At 34.4% G+C, this 18881-nt stretch overlaps 3 protein-coding genes across 10 annotated transcripts; all 3 read left to right on the top strand.

The window, feature by feature from the left end:
• Window positions 1-1007: 1007 nt before the first annotated feature.
• LOC130988631 (protein trichome birefringence-like 19) lies at window positions 1008-4498 on the top strand. Its single transcript, XM_057912524.1, has 3 exons — window positions 1008-1669; window positions 2171-2623; window positions 3703-4498. Exons 1-3 carry the CDS (start codon window positions 1328-1330, stop codon window positions 4468-4470), a joined length of 1563 nt encoding a protein of 520 aa, XP_057768507.1. The 5' UTR covers window positions 1008-1327; the 3' UTR covers window positions 4471-4498.
• A 3744-nt stretch (window positions 4499-8242) lies between these two features.
• On the top strand, window positions 8243-10856 carry LOC130988629 (cytosolic enolase 3-like). 8 transcript variants are annotated; one of them, XM_057912519.1, is made up of 7 exons: window positions 8243-8442; window positions 8629-8724; window positions 9243-9417; window positions 9618-9689; window positions 9765-9881; window positions 10377-10457; window positions 10609-10856. In XM_057912519.1, the coding sequence occupies exons 3-7, from the start codon at window positions 9280-9282 to the stop codon at window positions 10702-10704; spliced, it is 504 nt and encodes a 167-aa protein (XP_057768502.1). In that variant the 5' UTR covers window positions 8243-8442; window positions 8629-8724; window positions 9243-9279; the 3' UTR covers window positions 10705-10856. The 8 variants fall into 8 exon arrangements, 7 of the variants coding, with proteins under 7 accessions (XP_057768502.1, XP_057768501.1, XP_057768500.1 ...); XM_057912518.1 differs by having other exon boundaries at window positions 8624-8724; XM_057912517.1 differs by having other exon boundaries at window positions 8606-8724.
• A 925-nt stretch (window positions 10857-11781) lies between these two features.
• LOC130988628 (protein trichome birefringence-like 19) lies at window positions 11782-18837 on the top strand. Its single transcript, XM_057912515.1, has 2 exons — window positions 11782-12512; window positions 17874-18837. Exons 1-2 carry the CDS (start codon window positions 11880-11882, stop codon window positions 18660-18662), a joined length of 1422 nt encoding a protein of 473 aa, XP_057768498.1. The 5' UTR covers window positions 11782-11879; the 3' UTR covers window positions 18663-18837.
• Window positions 18838-18881: the final 44 nt, after the last annotated feature.

Genomic DNA, 18881 nt, shown 5'->3' with positions numbered 1-18881 from the left:
AAAGAAATCATATGGTCAAAATTTGGAAAGTTTTTTAATAGTAAGATATCATCAATATTCGAAACCACAAAGATATAATATTAATGTTGGGCAAATGAATATCCATCATCGACCATGGATACATATATATATATATATATATATATATATATATTCCTTTTAAAGTTGGATAACATACATTTGCTATGTATTTAGAAATTGAAACATGATATGAAAAACTATATATATAATAAACGGGCGCGCAGCACCGTCGGAAGATCACACAATCATAACGGGCATCAGTAGTCGTGCAACTAATGTCGTGAACCCGACTTCTGAAACCGTCGCAGACGCAAAAATGGCCAACAAAATTCAAAGTGATGACACATTATTTTCTGGAGGATGATTACTTTGTATTATTGATAAAATGCATTTCTTTGATCTCGCCCTTTCAATTGATTAAAATTAAGTAAAACTCGCTCAAATGATTGAAATAATCAATGGCTTTATGATATCCTAAAGTTCCATCCATTGAAGTAAACAATGTATAATCTTACTATTTTTATCTAATTCTAAAAAGTAAACGTCCCCTATATAGTAATTCCAAGTTGATTTGCTCGACGAGGATGATTAACTACTCATAAGCACACCATGAACATCAACTCTCCTCTGCCACGAGCCCACGACCATCACGCTAGAGAGCAACGCCAAAGCAGCCCATTAACGACATATTATATAATATATAAGCATAAAAAATTGTGCATGGAATTTAGATAATTATATGAACAAAATATTATGAAGCACGTAGGATTATGGGTGAATGAGACAATAGGGATCTATATCATGTTACCATGAAAAGTAGATGAATTAATTGAGGCATCATATTGAAATGGCAGCCATAGCTGAATCCCTTCACATATCTCTAATTACCATAATATCTTTCCCCTTGGAAAGCGTTTGACCATCAATACACCAGATTAATAGGAGTCATAAAATCTTATAGATCGATGCTACATTAAACTCGGCGCCTTTCATCTATTATTATGCTATCACACACTCATTGCACACAAATTTGTACGAGAATCAACAATTTACTTAACAACGATACTAAATATGTGAATCCATCTACAGTCATTCTTTTCCTTATAGAAAATTTTAAACCTGCAAAGAAATTTTTTAAACCATTAATGTTTCTTCTACAACCTCACTACACCATTCATCTTCAACCTCTTTTCCTTCAAACCTTTCTCATTTCCTGAAATTCCTTTTTCTTTTCCTCCAAAATATAATAAAATCAATATAGAATTTTTTAACCTGAAATGTTATTACGTTAAAATCTTTGATCGCAATGAAGTTCCAGGCTTCCGAGCTTCCCATTGGGAAGCCTCAACCACGAAGAAAAACATCGAGGCTTGCTCCATTGGTTGCTCTAATCATTCTTTTAACAATCCCTTTATATTACCCTGCATTAAGAGACACGTCGAAAAAGTTGTACGAAACGACGTCGGTTGTGCCGTACGAGGATTTGGAGGATCCAATTAGTCTGACGTCCCATGTTGAAGAACCCCCTCCACCTGAAAACCCTAAAGACCCTTGCTCCGCCGACCCTGCCCACTGCCACCACGACAAAGCTGCCGGGGACACCGCAGTCGACCACCACCTCGCCCCCGTCAGGAAAAAAAATGATAAGGTGCATGCTCTTTCAATTTTTTTTTTCTTTTCCCCTCTATATTTGAAGGCGGGGAAATTATTTATATAATGTTAATTTATTAATCTCATAAAGGCAATTATATCAAGGTACACAAATTTTCATTGAATTCTAATTTGATACACAAACCTAAAAAAATATGTCTTGAAACAGACGAATTTTCAATTATTATGATTTTTCATATGTACAATTATCAATTTTTGATGAATTAGTGTGACCATAACTAGTTAAAATGATAAATTAATACAATCATATAATATTAAACTATATCGTTAGCACATCGATTATTTAAGCCATGTAAATATTTCAGGCATCCACCTTAATTAATGTTATTTTTGAAAGTAATTGACAACTGTGTAAAAAAATTAGAATAATTGAAAATTTGTGTATTTAAATAATTTATTTATATATACTATAATTTATATGTAAAATTATATTTTAAGAGCCTCCTATAAATAAAATGATGTTATTTTTCTTACGAAGGGAAGAAGAAAGAGAATGAGAAAGCCACGAAGTGAAGCGCAAAAAGATTCTGCCCCACAAGGTACCGGGAGGCAGGCGATAAGCAGAAGCGACGATCAGGGTGATAAGGTGAAGGCGATGATGAGTGGGAGGAGTAGCTATCGTGGGGCGATAAGATCGCGAGTTTCCGATGAGGAGCAGTGCGACTTATTTTCCGGCGAATGGGTGGCGAATCCCGACGGCCCGTATTACACGAACGACACGTGTAACGCAATCCAGGAGCACCAGAATTGTCTCAAGTTCGGGCGGCCTGATCGCGGGTTCTTGCAGTGGAGGTGGAAGCCCGACGACTGTGAGCTGCCCCTTTTCGAGCCGCACCAATTCCTGCAGCTTCTCAAGGGCAAATCCTTGGCTTTTGTCGGCGATTCTGTGGCCAGGAATCATATGCAGTCTTTGATTTGTCTCTTGTCCAAAGTAAGTATATATATAAATCATTTCTAACAATTAATATGAGTTTGTTATATGTTTGATTAAGATTTTAAGAAACATTTGCACTTGCATTTAAACTCATAGTTTCGGGGTTCGGTTAATATAATTTGCTTTTTTATATTTTTTACACTATTAAAAATTCGCTTATAGTCTATAATTTTAAACAGTAAATTAACTATATATGTTCCACATCGTAGAGAAATTATAGTATATAAAATGGAACATATAAGAATGCAAGTACAATTGTTATAAAATACAACAAAGAATTATACTATGTTTATGTATTTACGAAATTTGGTTATCATTTCTCACTATTATATTACTTTGATTTTTTATTAGAATTCTTTTCCACAGTTTCGTTCATTAAGTCATTTTTATAAATTTTAACATGACTTTTCAAACGTTGAAAAAATCATGTAAAATCTCCATCAATTTGCAATTAACCCATGATTTTAATATGTATAGGCAAAGTTAAAGAGTCTACCAAAGAAGTTTCTTAGTAGTCACTGAAACTAGTACGCCATATCAAGTTTTTAAATGGATCGGGCTTAAATTAAAAAAAAATAAAAATGGATCGGGCTTCATGGGCCTAGCCACTTAGGCCTAGATGAGTTTCTTATTGTTCGTGTCTTATTATTAATTTATTATTTTAAAAAAATTCATATAGGAAACCCTAAAATTTATTATAAAAGAATTAAAAATTTAAATTAATTTTAGAATACTTAATCCAAACAATCATTTTCTAACTAAACAATGCAAATTAAACATAGTCTATCAACAACCTACACTATTCAGTATTTGAATAAAAAAGTTATTAAATTTTCTTCCACCTACACAAACTTATATTCAACTCATTATACAATATTTATGCTTTATCAATGACCTAATTCAACTTAACAATTTATTAAAAAGAAATGTACTCATCTAATAACGAGATAACACTTGTCATATAACTGTTTGATAATGTGAGTTAATTTTGAGAATAGTTGATCTGCCACTCATTTACACAAGTAATTATTGTTTTTCTAGTTATTCTCAATAATATTTATGATGGAATTATCCAGGTGGCAAATCCAGTAGACCTGTCGAATCCATTGGACCAAAACAAACGGTACGAATACAGAGAGCACGACTTCAACATATCGATGTTGTGGTCACCTTACTTAGTCAAAACCGAGAAAAGCGACCCCAACGACGACCGCCGCCCTTTCCGCCTCTTTCTCGACCAGCCCGACCTCCACTGGTCCTCCCAGATCGCCCTCTTCGACTACGTCGTCATCTCCGCCGGCCACTGGTTCTTCCGCCCCACCTACTTCCACCTCCGCACCCGCCTCGTCGGCTGCCTCTACTGCCCAGAGCCCGACGTCGCCCACCTCACCTCCTTCTTCAGCTACCGCCGTGCCTTCCGCACGACCTTCCGCGCCATAGCCGATGCCGGCTTCGGGGGTGTGGCGTTCCTCCGGACGTACGCGCCTTCGCACTTCGAGGGGGCGGCGTGGGACAAAGGCGGCGACTGCGCGCGGACGCGGCCCTACCGGAGGAGCGAGGTGGCGCTCGAGGATTACAGCCTCGAGATGTATCTGATACAGCTGGAGGAGCTGCGGATTGCGCAGAAGGCGGGGAGGAGAAGTCGAGGGAAGTTCAAGCTGTTTGATGCCACGGTGGCGATGCTGCTGCGGCCGGATGGCCACCCCAGTAAATATGGCCATTGGCCCGCGCCCAATCAGACCTTTGCGAATGACTGCGTGCATTGGTGCTTGCCTGGACCCATAGATGCTTGGAATGATTTTTTGCTAGAGTTGTTGAAGAGAGAAATAGGAGAAGATAGATAAGCCAACTCATTCTAATTGCTTTTTTTTTAGCATTAGATATTGTTAGAGGAAACAATCCACCCAAATGGCCATAATGAAGAATGAAAATCAAATTTTGTCCACCATTTCAAAAAACACAAATTTTGGCCATTTTTATTGATTTGGACGCTTTTGCCCTTAATGAGGCGGACTGGGTAGGATCAGACACGCGGGTCGCGTGCCGGGTCGGGTTAGGCACTTATGGCACTATTAGTGCCATAAGTGCCATAAGTGCACACTTTCCCCTAGGGTTTAGATATTCCATTTAGGGTTTAGATTATTCATTTGGGGTTTAGATGTTCCATTTAGGGTTTAGATTATCCATTTAGGGTTTAGATGTTCCATTTAGGGTTTAAATGATGTTGTTTCTGTATTTGTGCTGATGACCATTTTACTTAGTTTTATTTTGAATTTCGTTGGCACTTATGGCACTAATAGTGCCATAAGTGCCAAAATGACTATTTTACTTGGTTTTATTTTGGATTTTCGATGGCACTTATGGCACTATTAGTGCCATAAGTGCCATCTTGGCACTTATGGCACTAATAGTGCCATAAGTGCCTAACCCGACCCGGCACGCGACCCGCGTGTCTGACCCTACCCAGTCCGCCCAATTAAGGGCAAAAGCGTCCCAAAGCTATAAAAATGGCCAAAATTTGTGTTTTTTCAATGTGTGGCCATAAATTGTGTTTTATGCTTCATTTTGGCTACTTCAAAATTTTACTCTTGTTAGAGTATGGATCATCTATATTGTATTGTCATTATGTAGACTGTAATAGAGACTCTGGTACATGAGTTGTTACAAGATATGTCAGATTTGATATTCTTGAGGATAAGCATAAATCTCATATTTGAAGTATAATTGTTGTATGGATATATATACTTCTTATCAATCAGATACCTCACAAATTTATTCAGCACCGTACGCTTGGACTCTTATTTTTGAAGAAGAATTATCAGATTGATAGAACAAGATCATCCAAGCAGAGTCCTCATCAAGCTAGAACTCTTATTTTCATCTACGACTAGGAAATGATTAACTTGGGCTACAAGATAATATTGAAAGCATAAAGTCTATATAAGGAGGCCATATTTCGTTCAAGTTGGCTGAGGATTTTTGTTCATAGCAGCTCTCGCAATGTAGTCGAGAATTCTTGTTCCTGCTAGGTATCCCCTAATTGGTACCATATGTAGTACGTTTCCTGACATTGTACTTTCTTTATACTTAGCAGAAGAGTGTTTGTGAGTTATACACTTGAGCAAACATTGTAAAAGAGTTATATACCTTTATTTATTGTTGGTTCTTATTTCTCAAAGGATTAGGTGTGCCTAGGAAGTTAGTCATTGTCTAGCTTTCAATTATTCACTGTTGGTAAGGTTTTGGGAAGATGTAGAGGCTAAGTAAGATAGAGTCTTATTGTGTAAGTCCTTTGTATATCTTAACTTCAGTGGATAATTTTTCATGGGCGAGGCCCCCCAGACGTAGGTTGTTTAATCGAACTGGTTATCATTCTTGGTATTCGTTTCTGATACAGTATTTGTTACTGTCTTGTTACTTACTAAGTTGCTATATCTGCCCACATACTCATATTGACTGTTACATTACATCTCACCACATATTTTATGGATTAGTCATTCTTTCAGATATTTTGTTTGTACTTTGTCTTATGAGTGTTAAAGTGAGTTTCGTTGGCTTTTCAAAACCATATTATAATCAATCATTTACCCATGTTAAACTATGTTTAGTGAAAATATTTTTCTCGTGTTAATGAATTTTTACTGGCATTTACTAATTTAAAATTCCTAGAACTTCCAATGAACTATGAAAAAAATAACGAGCAGCTATTTCCAACATAAATGAAGGAGATCTAGGAGGAGTGAGATGGGCCGATTCTAACCCATTTGGGCCAATTCAAGACTCGCAATCTTCACCTTTAATCCAATAGTAATCATCATTGTGGAGTCTCTTGCACGATCGCATGCAGAAAACACACAAAAAAAAGTGTACAAACACAAAGTTCGTGTTAGAATTGGTTTATACTTTTAGTAATGGTTGTTTGTGTTTGAAATTATGAAGTTTCAAACACAAATTTTGTTTTAGTGTTTTTTAAAATTATGAAATTCGACTAATTCTAAAATATTTAATATACATATCAAACTAAAGATTCCGATAAGAATTTTAATTTGATATATTTTATGTAAATGTTTGATTTAAAATGTAAAAGTTATATTTATTTAAAGATTAAAATTTTAAAACATTCTCTCTCCTCTCTCAAATTTTTTTTAATAGATCTATTTTCATTTCTTTTATATTTTTATTTTCATTTTTTAACTTATATCTCTTTTGCCTTTTCATAATACTATCAATTTTTATTATTGTAAATTTTTCTTTATTTTTTATTTTTTCAATATTCAACTCAAATATATTTAGTTAAAATTAATTGTTAATTACGTTTATAAATATGATAATTGAGTTCCTTATCAATTTTATATAAACATAGAATATAAATATATTTTTCGTGCATTGCACGGGTTGAAAATGCTAGTTACTCATAATGGCACATTTTCTATTTTTGTCGGTTTCAATGATAATGACATAGTTTAAAAGTAAAAATAATTAAGGCTCATAACCTTTTTAAGTCTTCGTGTCTAATTTACTTTATACATTTACTTTATACGGTCTTCACCTATTTTACACACCCTTTTCATTAGTGCTCCTCATCTATATAATATATAAAAGATGAATTTTTTTCCCTTCAACGTTTATGAAACAAAAATCTCCGCTCGATCTAAAACGATAAAAGCAATAAACGAGACAAAGGTTTTACGTGGTTCGATCATAAGATCTACGTCCACGGGTCTTCGAAGTTTTCATTATCTTATAAGAGTTACAATTTAAAAGTGTAGTAGCATGAATCATCCTCCCTATTCTAGTGATAAAACCTATATTTATAAGCATATGAATAAAAACCTAAGGCCTTTAGGCCCATTAACTTAGATAATTGGGCCTAAGCCCTATTATATTAATTCTTGTCTCTGACTTGAGTCTTCAGCGCTGGGAGCTCAATTACTTCTTGACGGCGCAGGCACTTTGGGAGCTCAATTACCATACGTCATCTGCGCCGACTGTTGATCGAGTCGTTGACTAGTTGTTGCACAGGTAAGCTTCTCGTGTCTACGCAGGTAGGCTTCTTGTTGTCTGCGCAAGTAGACAATAATTCTTCGTTCCATCTACGTAGGTGGATTTCTTACTCTTTATCTGAGACATTTGATTAGACCTGCGCTGGGAAGCTCTAATAATAATAATAATAATAATAATAATAATAATAATAATAATAATAATAATAATAATAATAATAATAATAATAATAATAATAATAATAATAATAACAACAACAATTGAGAGATATATTTCAGTATTGTTAAGCACAACGCAGATGGAGGATTTAGTCCTCATCAGCTACCCCCCTAGTCTGGTTGAACTGTCACTACAACAAAATCAGCCTATGGGGATGCTTATATGAGGACTATTTCAGGTTAAGAGTCCTATTTTGTATTTAATGGGACTCTTTTTCAAAACTGTCTTACCCAATCTACTAATTACTATGAATTATACCTATTTTTTGCGCTGCTTAAAGTTTAAGCCTTAAACTACATAAGTTAAATTGAAAAGAATTCCACAAGATGGTCTATAATAATTTTGAATATTTTAAATAAAAAGTTAAATTTTCTTAATTCATAAATTGGAAAAGCAAAAAAAAAAGAACAGACGTTCCTTGTCTTCGTCGTTTTTCCCCAAATGCCAACGAAAGCCCTCGCGGAGAATTCCCCAAATCTACAGTGAGAAAGCTTCCATCTTCGACGAGAATCTGCTATCCAATCCAAACCTCTGCGATTCGGCGCTGTCGCCGATGAGAAGCCGCAATTTTGTGCTGCCGATTTTGGCGTTAAATGGTTTATTTTTACTTCTCTTCATCTCATTCTTGTTTCTTTCTCTGCATTTTATACCATTTTCAAGTATGATTTTTTAGTGCTCTATTGCGAATGTTCCTTAAAAAATGAAGGATTATTGTCGATCTTACTGTTATGCATATGTAGTTCTTATATCTGGAGCTAGGTTTCTCTTCACATTTAGGGCAGACGAGAAGGAATTCGGTACGCTCACAGATCATTTCAACAAAAAGCATAGGAGCGAAATTGGCAATGAATCTGAAACAGAATCAGAAGGAAGCACAGGTACAGATGCTGATGTGTTTGCACTCACCTATAAACGAACTAGAAATATGATTGCGAAATTAATTTGCGACGCGTCACTCCCTTTCAAATTCGCCGAGAGTGATTCGTTTGAAAATTTTCTGAAAGCCTGCAATCCCTTGGCCAAAAAAAATTCCGCAAGCTGAAATTATTCATGAAATGATAACTCTCGTTAGAGAATCTTTTCTGGTGTTGATTAAGGATTTTGTTAAAATGTCGGTATTGAACTGAATCTTCATTTACCATTTGTATCTTGCACTAACTCTTTACCAGAATGTTTGGAATGAAATTTGAGACTTGTTTTATATGCCTTGTTCATCTGAATTATTTATGTTTTCAATATAAGAAATACCACACTGTTTTGCATCTATTCATGTACATTTTGATCTGTACTCATTAGTCACCATCTTCTTTACATGGGTAAAGATATGTAGTGTCTTACTAATTACCACATTCTGAAGTAAGGGTCTTGTAAATTTATGATTTTCTTTTATATGCAGGTATGAAGCTGTTGAGTTGTGAGATGGAGACAAGGGAATGTATCTTGGTAATGGTGTATGTAGTGCTGGCAAGAATGTTAATGAGAAAATATCTGAAGCTTTAATTGGTATGGATCCAACTCTCCAAGTTCAAATTGATCAAGCCATGATAGACTTGGACAAGACAAATAAAAAGGTTGCTCCATTTCAGTGTTCAGTTATCTAATTTTGTCTAATATTCTTATTTATGTTTGAATGGAGAGGCTCTGAATCATGTGAGATCATCTTTATATTCTCACTTTTATTGCAGTTTCATGCCATTTCTAAGACATGCTAATTTGTATTTAAGCTAAACGGGGCTCTCTCTCTCTCTCTTTTTTCCCCCCTATTTGATAGGGTGAACTTGGGGCAAATGCAATTCTAGCAGTCTCAATGGCTGCTTGCAGAGCAGGGGTAGCTGAAAAAGAGGTATAATTCCTGACTCATATAGCAACTTAATGTTACACAACATAAATCTTGTTTTGATTCAAAAAATCTATGCAGGTCCCATTATACAAACACATTGCCGATTTAGCTAGCAAAACAAGTTATCACCTTCTTGTTCCAGCTTTCACTCTCACAGGTGGCGGAAACCATGCTGGGAACAATCTTGCCATTCAGGTAATATAAATCTGTCGTTGAGTTTATTCATGTCATCAGATATTTACATACTTATTTGAACTAATCTTTTATCTAAAAACACCCAGCTTATTATAAAGATGGCTTAGCCCGTATTGGTAATTATTCCAATGTGGATTGTTTAATGGATTAAATGTGTCATGTCCCAGTACTCCCTTCTTTGTTAAATGGACTCTGTTGATGCAAGAGTCGTGATATGTTCAAGATTGATTAGTTATTAATTTGTTATTATAGTTACAACTAGAATCCAAAGCATGGATGTGCGCATGTATCTGATTATGCCACAATTTATAGTGATAAAAAATTTAAAAGGTCACTTAATTAATCCCTTTGCTATAACCTATCTTTAATATATGAGACGATAGGAGAGTGATATTCTATGTTTTGAACTTTATTCTATTAAAAGACATTCTATCCAATATATTTATGAGCCTTTAACGCCTTGTGTGACTGAATTTTTTTGCTAAATGTGATCAGGAAATCATGATCCTTCGTGTTGGGGCAAAAAAGTTTGAGAAGGCATTGCAGATAGGAGCTGAGACATATCATCATCTAAAGGTGAATCCTCCCAGAAACAAAGATGTCTACAATTAAAGTTGTATGACAATCATAATTAGTGTTTAATTTTATCCTAACTCCAAAGACATGTTAATGATTCTCCATCCTCATTGTGATATCAATCTAACTGTGAAATGATATTTTATTGAAGGTCGAGTTGAGGTTGGGGGAGTGCATTATGAGGCTGGAGAAGCAGTTGGCCGAGGAGAGGGTTGCTCGGTTGGAGATAGAGTTGAAGACATGTTAAAGATTCTTCATGCTTGTTTTAAATTTTTGTACACACAAGAGTGGTGGAGGAGTTGTGTTTCATAAATTCTTAAATTTTGTTGTTTTGCAACGAACTCGGATGGAAAATATTCATGAATTTAGCAATATTTATATGATTACAATTAATCTTTATATATGTATGATTAGACAACATTTGTAATTATATAGACTGTAACATTAATCTAATTTAAACTAGAATTTGTAAAACAATACATAATATATAGGCTATAGATGACACTAAGTTATTAGGACACTTCTAAGCGTCACAAAAATGAGTTTTCAGGCATCCTCTAATAGGACTTTCTTGAGCATCCTATTATGGTGAGTGTCCTTTTACACATATAGTGACTAGCGCAAATAGGACTCTCCTAAGGAAAGTCCTATAGTAGTGAAAGTCCTATTATACCATATAATAGGACTCTCATGAAAGTCCTAATAGGTGAATTTTGTTGTAGTGTGTGTCTTTCTTCGTGTTCAACTAGTGGTGTATTGTGTAAAGTCAGCGATGTGCTGCTCTCCCGAGTCCGCTAAGCATACATGATTTCTTGCAACTCATGATTTAAGATGAAAAGTTTTTATACCATAACATAATATAGGAAAAGGACTTCACAATAAAGAGACCAAGTATTTTAGCGATGCCTACAGAGAAAGTATTTCAGCGCTGCCATGCAGCCCTGTAACTTGTTAGAGACAAAAATGTTAGTTTTGCAAAACAGTAAAGACAAAATATGCCAACCGTGCAAATTATTAACACAAAGGAATTTTGTGTTCTTCATTTGAACTCACTCTTTATATTTGTGTTCTTCAAGAATTTAAACAAACATAGATTTTCTTTTCTCTTTTCACAATTAAAATTAATAATTTACCTCCAATTCTTTCGTCAAGGCTTCATGGATTTGTTTTGCCTTTTTCTCGAGCTCAAACATGATATAAATCCAATAATTTGCCAAGTCGTCCAAAATCATTTTGATTAATTGCGTCCTCGCGCTTAATTAAGTGCTACTACATTAAAGTCAAAAATATGCCATGTTATTCCAAGTAATTAGTTCAACTTGTTCAATCGCATGCCCTACTAATTATATCACAAAATACAATCCGAAGCTCTAATTAATTATAAGCCGAAAAATTAGAAAAAATTATACAAAATTCCTGCTAATGAAAACTCGTCTACAGCGACCTCCCGATACTATTTTAATTATTTTCCAAAACACAACCAAACCACGCTCTCTCTCTCTCTCTCATATATACAAACAAAGCCCGGCCATCTTTCTTGCTCAAGGCATTTCCCAACTACTCATTCGCTCCAAAAGCATGGAGCTTCACCCCTTCCGAAAAGCCCGTAATCTGAAAAGAAGAACAAAAATCATTTGGATACTAACAGCGGCAGCGATAATAGTCGTGATAGCAATCCGCGTAAACAACGCCGGGCCGCCTCGCTACTCTTCTCCGCCATCGACGCCTCCCAACAATAATCCTCCCGCACAAGATATCAAGATAATCGACAGCCGCGAGAAATGTGATATCTTCAGCGGCGAATGGATCCGGAACCCGGAGGCCCCGTATTACACGAACAAGACGTGCTGGGCTATCCACGAGCACCAAAACTGCATGAAATATGGACGCCCCGATTCCGAGTTCATGAAGTGGAGGTGGAAGCCCGACGGCTGCGATTTGCCGTTGTTCAACCCCTTCCAGTTCCTCGATATCGTCCGCGGCAAGTCCTTGGCCTTCGTCGGAGATTCTGTTGGGAGGAACCAGATGCAATCCATGATCTGCCTCCTCTCCCGGGTATCGTCGTCTCCTTTCTTATATGCTTATCAAAACTTATCTCCTTCTTACTAATTGTGTGTATACATGTATATCAGTCCCTCTCTCCTATTTGAAATATCTCAAAAAAGAATTATGTGATAAAGATGTAAAGTAAGCGACATTCTTAACCGGACAACCCAAAATAGAAAATGGGACAGAAAAAATAATATTTTTGTATATATATATATATATATTACTACTTTTTACGACAATTGCAAAATCATACGAAGATTAATGGTTCAGATTAATTTTTAGTTAATTAACATAGGAAAAAAATTGATCCTCTCCCATATGGATAGTGTCACTTAATTTTAGAGAGAGGCTCTGTGTAAAACTGTCTCATCAATAGTATCTTAATTTAAAATTATAATTATATTATATAAATGGCTAATTCTGATAAATATTGACTCGACGTGTCGTATTTAAGGAGAGCACTAAACAAGTTTTGAGATAAAAGATATATATCGTGTAGATCATAACACATGATTTTGTACATACATGACGTGACCATCAATTATGTTTTAGTTAACCTGTAATTTAGCAGTTCAAATTATGTAAAATAAGTAAATCGGGTTAGTTTACCTAAGGCGGACAATCGTGATTTTTTGACCCCATAAAGGTCTCTATCATTTGTTTTTTAGGTAAATTATGGGAAATTATTGGCTTAATTATTAGAAGCCTCAAAATAAATTATTAGAAGTTGCAATCATCCTATAATTAGCCAGCTAAGATCAATTATTTCTGGAAATAAAAGCTGAAACGACTGTATGGATATATATCCGCTTCTTTTCAGTAGTTTCGTCAATATCTCATAATGATTCTTAATTGTTATATTTAATTATTCCGTAACACTATGATTCCTTTGGCATGTACACAATGGATATTTTTGTTTCAAAATACGAAATTGGACAAAGATAATATGCTTTTTCAGATGGTCTATTATAATAATATAGAGAACTTGATTCAGTAATTAGTTAGTGACCTGTGTAAGGTTATCTCTTTTCGAATTCACTCAAATAAATATTAATAGTAAAGGTAATTATATAAACACATCGTATTAAAAAGTTATAATTGTACTTAAATTTTCATTGAGTATTGAATTATACAAATTATTGGGCAAGAAGATAATTGATGTGCTCTGTAGTAAGACAATTTGATCATGTACGGCATAATTGAATAATGTTTTCCATTACAACCACAATTTTTTATTTATTCGGAAGCACAATATGAGCAGCAAAAAAAAAAGAAACAAACAATTGTGATGTCTTTGCTAGGATGTTTGGTCATTAGCTTTCCGGGAATAGATAAAAATGGATTTAAAAAATAGTTTAGAGGGAATCCAATCTTGGCAACGTGAGCACATCAATGATCTCTAGATCTGCAATGCCAATTGTTTAATAGGGAGTTGAATTTGTCCTTTTTCCAGATTTTGAAGCCGAAATTTTAATTTAATCCAAATTCCAACGCCCCACACCCACATGAACAACTGTAGTGTTATCCTACTTTGGTGTTTTATTCTCTAGTAGTGTATATATATATACTATTGTTTCGAAAATGACACACCTGCCCCCACACAATATTGTATAAGGTATATTTGTTTGAATCTCTCTCTCCCCCTCTCTCTCTCTCGCATATCAATCTAGAAAATAGTAAGGTGATGGCTGGTATGCAGAAATGGAATTAGAAAGGAATAAAATTGATTTTGGAATGGAGTGATAATGGGAAGGGAATGGAATGGAATGATATACTCCCTCCATCCTCAAAATAAGTTCCTCTTTGGGGACGGCACAGATTTTAAGGAAAAATGATAAAGTGTATTGATAGTGGAGAAAAATATGTTATAATTAGTATTGAGAGTGGTGAAAAGGTGAAAAAGTGTTATAATTAGTATTGAGAGTGGTGAAAAGGTGAAAAAATGTTCTAATTAGTATTGTGAGTGATGAAAAAGTGAAAAGTAAGAATAAATAAAGTATTATTAGTGGTGGGGTAGTTGTCCAAAAATAGAAAGAAAGAAAGAGGAATTTATTTGGGGGACGTCCCAAAAAGGAAAAAGATGAACTTATTTCAGGGACGGTGGGAGTATAAGATTCCTATGGTTGGTATTTACAAATAATGAATGAATAGGAATAAAATAAAATTAATACAATAATAATAATAATAATAAATTATTATTATTATTATTATTATTAATATTAATCATATATCGTTTTACTATTATTATCATTTACTATTTTACTATTAATATTATTTATTATTATTATTAAAATTATTTTATTATTTTTACTAATATTATTTATTATTATTATTATTATTATTATTATTATTAATTTTATTATATTATATTATTACTAAATTTGTTTTATTATTTTTACAATTATTATTTATTATATTAATAATATTATTTATTTATTATTCCCTCCATCCGCCAAAAGTGGGGCATTTTAGGTGGGCACGTGATTTAATAAAATTGGTGATGATTTTGATGTAGTGGAGAAAGGGTCCCACCACTTTATGAGATAGGTGGTTGAGATTGAATTTGGTGTGGATTTTTTTGTAAATAAAGAGTGTTTGTAAGGTTAAAAGATTAAAGTGGATGGTGGGATCATTTCCTTAAAAGGAAAGTGGTACACTCTTTGCGGACGCCCGATATAGTAATTGTGCCCCACTTTTGGCGGACGGAGGAAGTATTATTATTAGAAATATTTTACTCCATCCGTCCCGCGCAAAGTGGTGCGTTTCTTTTGGGCACGAGATTTAAGGAGTTGTAGATTAGTGTTTTAAGTGTGTATGAGAGAGAATGTAAAAAAGTGATAAAGTAGGAGAGAGAATGTGATAAAGTAGGAGAGAAAATGTAATAAAGTGATAAAGTAGGATATAGAATGTAATAAGGGAGTGATTAAGGAAAAATAAGGGGTGTCTAATTTTTGCCAAAAAAAGAAATACACCACTTTCGGTGGGACAGTTCAAAAAGGAATACGCACCACTTTCGGTGGGACGGAGGGAGTATTATTTTTACTAATATTATTAATTTTATTATATTATATTATTACTAAAGTTGTTTTATTATTTATTATATTAATAATATTATTTATTTTTTATTATTATTAAAATTATTTTATTATTTTTACTATTATTATTATTATTATTTATTATTATTATTATTATTAATTTTATTGTATTATATTATTACTAAAGTTGTTTTATTATTGTTACAATTATTATTTATTATATTAATAATATTATTTATTTATTATTATTATTAAAATTATTTTATTATTTTTACTATTATTTATTTATTATTATTATTATTATATTATTTTTGCAATTATTATTATTATTATTATTAATTATTTAATTAAACAAAAAAACTTTTATTATATAGTAATCTCATATCCGTGAGAATACATAATATCATGGGGGAGGGGAGGAATGACTAATCTCATATGCATGGGAATAGGCATCCCATCGGAAATGGTGATTCCCATTACAAAAACAGTACTAACCATAGAATTGAGAATAAATGCAGGAATCATCATTCCATTCTCATTCAATTCCTGCAGACCAGTCATGCCCTAAATGTTAATATATCAAAAACTAACTATAGTCATAAAGAGGAAAGTAAAAGATAGTCATTTAATTCTTACTTAAAAGTACTGATTCATGTGAATTAGACTTAATATATTATTAAAAAGCTTCGTGGTTGTGAATGTATGTAAATTAAAATTAATTCACGGTGAAAAAACTTGATGGTTTAGAATTGTAATCAAAATCGATCAATTTACGCTTAAAAAGGTTTCGTGATTATGAATTGTAAATAAAATTAAATAAGGGGAATTCACTACTATAGGCAAATAAAGTCAATCCTAAGAACAAAAATCTTCGTGGTTGTGAATTATACCCGAAATAAAATCAATTCATGAATAAAGAATTTCGTGGTTGTGAATTAATTTAATAATAATAAGATACAAATTGCAAAAGTGACTATTTTCAGCTTCCTTTTTATCTTGGTGGCCATCTTGTATCTCTATAATAGTAGTGGATGATTTATTAGTTCACTCAAATAGTTAAATTTTGTTTTAATTAATTTGTGAAATTTTAGATTAAAAAAACATTATTCCTTTTGTCCCATTATTTGTGACACAATTCTTTTCGATGCCAAAATTAAAAAGAAAAAATAAATTGATAAAAATGATAGGGTCCATACCTTTCTAAAAGTTAATTATCTTTTATGGAAATAAGTCAAAAATAATTGGACGAACCAAAATGAACAACGTCTATAACTATAAGTAATGGACAGAGGGAGTATCCTAGCTATATCAAGATTTTGTTAAAATATACAATAAATAAGAATATTATAGATATTATCAAAATTTGTAAAAAAAAAAGACTTATTTTTATAATAGTGATATATACATACATGTAATTGTAAAGTGGAACAGTGCATGTGCTTTCGCCGTTTCGCGTGGCTAAATTTTTATCGAATAGATCGAGAGTGTATAAAATCTATATATAGGCCAAAAACTAGGGAATATGCTGAATCACCACATTATTTTGTTCCCGATATTAATTAGTCGTATTCTATATTGCATTCTTTGTTTTACTTTATATTGTACCTATTAAACTCTTGCATATATGTCCAGTATATCTAACATGTATATGGATATTGATAGCGAAGTAAAGTACACCGTGGAATATTATTTTTGTATATAATATGATGATATATATATGGTTTTCTTTATTTTGTGATTGATTTTCGTCAGCATAAAACTCATTTGTAATAATTGTTTGAATCACTGTCAAAGTGTAATTTTTTATTTACAAAAACGACAGAGTTAAAGAATTCGAATAGTAATGTATTCTAAGTTCAGTTTTCGATTTGTCTGGTCGAAAAGAACCTTGTAAATTTGATTAATTTAATACTGGGATGACTCACTAAATCCTGAACTTTGATGAGTTATTATTCTTTATTTTGTACATGAAAGAAATTAAAAACGTGACACCAATAACATAAAGTTTACACTTTTTGTGATTTTTACACTATTTTTATAGAAAATTCACTGTTTAGTTACACCGACGATTAAAACCGACCAAACCAAAGAACTACCACTATTAGATTTGATTCCACTAATCAATTAGCTTTTACTAAGAATCGGCTTTTCCTTCCTTTTCTCACAAAGTAAAGTTTTATTTCTAACTTACATGGAATCAAATCGAGTTACTTACTTGACATAACATAATATTCGATAATACTGATTTATCATTTTGTGATTGTCGGTATAACATAATGTATTTGTAAAGTTGAATAGCGGTAAGCTAAGTCGATGGTTTTGTGACGGTCAGGTGGAGTACCCGATCGACGTTTCCCCGACGGCCGACGAGCACTTCAAGCATTGGAGGTACGTCAACTACAACTTCACAATGTCTTATTTTTGGTCGCCGTTTCTCGTCCGCTCCACCGAGAGGGACGCCGGCGGCCCCACAAACACGGGCCTCTTCAACCTCTTCCTCGACGAGTTCGACGACTCGTGGACCTCCCAAATCCACGGCTTTGACTACCTCATCATCAACGCCGGCCACTGGTTCACCCGCACCGCCGTCTACTACGAGAACCGCCGCGTGGTCGGCTGCCGCTACTGCCAGCTCCCCAACGTCACCGACCTCCCACAGACCTTCGGCTACCGCCGGGCCTTCCGGACGGCGTTCCGGGCCCTCGAGAATTTCACGGGCGTCACGTTCATGCGGACGTTCGCGCCGTCGCACTTCGAGGGCGGGGAGTGGAACGCCGGCGGCGACTGCACGCGGCGGCGGCCGCTGGGGAGCAACGAGACGGTGCTGGACGGGGCGACGCTGGATATGTATATGACCCAATTGGAGGAGTTTCGGGCGGCGGAGGGGAGAGGGAATGAGAGGATGAGATTGATGGACGCGACGCAGATGATGTTGCTGAGGCCCGACGGCCACCCGAGTAGATACGGGCATTGGCCCGAAGAGAAGGTGGTGTTGTATAATGACTGCGTGCATTGGTGCTTGCCCGGCCCGATTGATTCGTGGGCCGATGTTTTGCATCATATGTTGAAGATGGAGGCCCGAAGATGGTATGAGGAGAAGAAAAAGAAGAAGATGCAGTAATCATTTTTTTTTCTTTGGGGGGGGGAATGTCTTCATGAAATTCTTTGGGTGGTTAATTGTTTCTTTCGTTTCCTAGTATATTATGATAAATTTGTAATGTATTGTGTGTCAGTTACATTACATGTAACATGTACTCTCATCTATAATACGAAAAGGGTTGTGAGACACTTAAAAATACGGATGGTAGAATCTTTCGGTTATCACCGAAATTGAATCAAA

The sequence above is a fragment of the Salvia miltiorrhiza genome, chromosome 6 (assembly GCF_028751815.1).
Source record: "Salvia miltiorrhiza cultivar Shanhuang (shh) chromosome 6, IMPLAD_Smil_shh, whole genome shotgun sequence".
In the NCBI taxonomy this organism is placed as follows: domain Eukaryota; kingdom Viridiplantae; phylum Streptophyta; class Magnoliopsida; order Lamiales; family Lamiaceae; genus Salvia; species Salvia miltiorrhiza.
The sequence above is the reverse complement of the archived record's forward strand: the minus strand, read 5'-3'. Positions and strand labels throughout refer to the sequence as shown.

What these genes read in the sequence shown, in the direction of transcription:
- LOC130988631 (XM_057912524.1), top strand. Translation starts at nt 1,328, where the DNA reads ATGAAGTTCCAGGCTTCCGAGCTTCCCATTGGGAAGCCTCAACCACGA. An exon ending in TCAGGAAAAAAAATGATAAG is followed by an intron (nt 1,670 to 2,170) that starts GTGCATGCTCTT and finishes TTTCTTACGAAG; the next exon opens with GGAAGAAGAAAGAGAATGAG. An exon ending in TGATTTGTCTCTTGTCCAAA is followed by an intron (nt 2,624 to 3,702) that starts GTAAGTATATAT and finishes GGAATTATCCAG; the next exon opens with GTGGCAAATCCAGTAGACCT.
- LOC130988629 (XM_057912519.1), top strand. Translation starts at nt 9,280, where the DNA reads ATGTATCTTGGTAATGGTGTATGTAGTGCTGGCAAGAATGTTAATGAG. An exon ending in CAGGGGTAGCTGAAAAAGAG is followed by an intron (nt 9,690 to 9,764) that starts GTATAATTCCTG and finishes AAATCTATGCAG; the next exon opens with GTCCCATTATACAAACACAT. An exon ending in AGACATATCATCATCTAAAG is followed by an intron (nt 10,458 to 10,608) that starts GTGAATCCTCCC and finishes ATTTTATTGAAG; the next exon opens with GTCGAGTTGAGGTTGGGGGA.
- LOC130988628 (XM_057912515.1), top strand. Translation starts at nt 11,880, where the DNA reads ATGAAAACTCGTCTACAGCGACCTCCCGATACTATTTTAATTATTTTC. An exon ending in TGATCTGCCTCCTCTCCCGG is followed by an intron (nt 12,513 to 17,873) that starts GTATCGTCGTCT and finishes TGTGACGGTCAG; the next exon opens with GTGGAGTACCCGATCGACGT.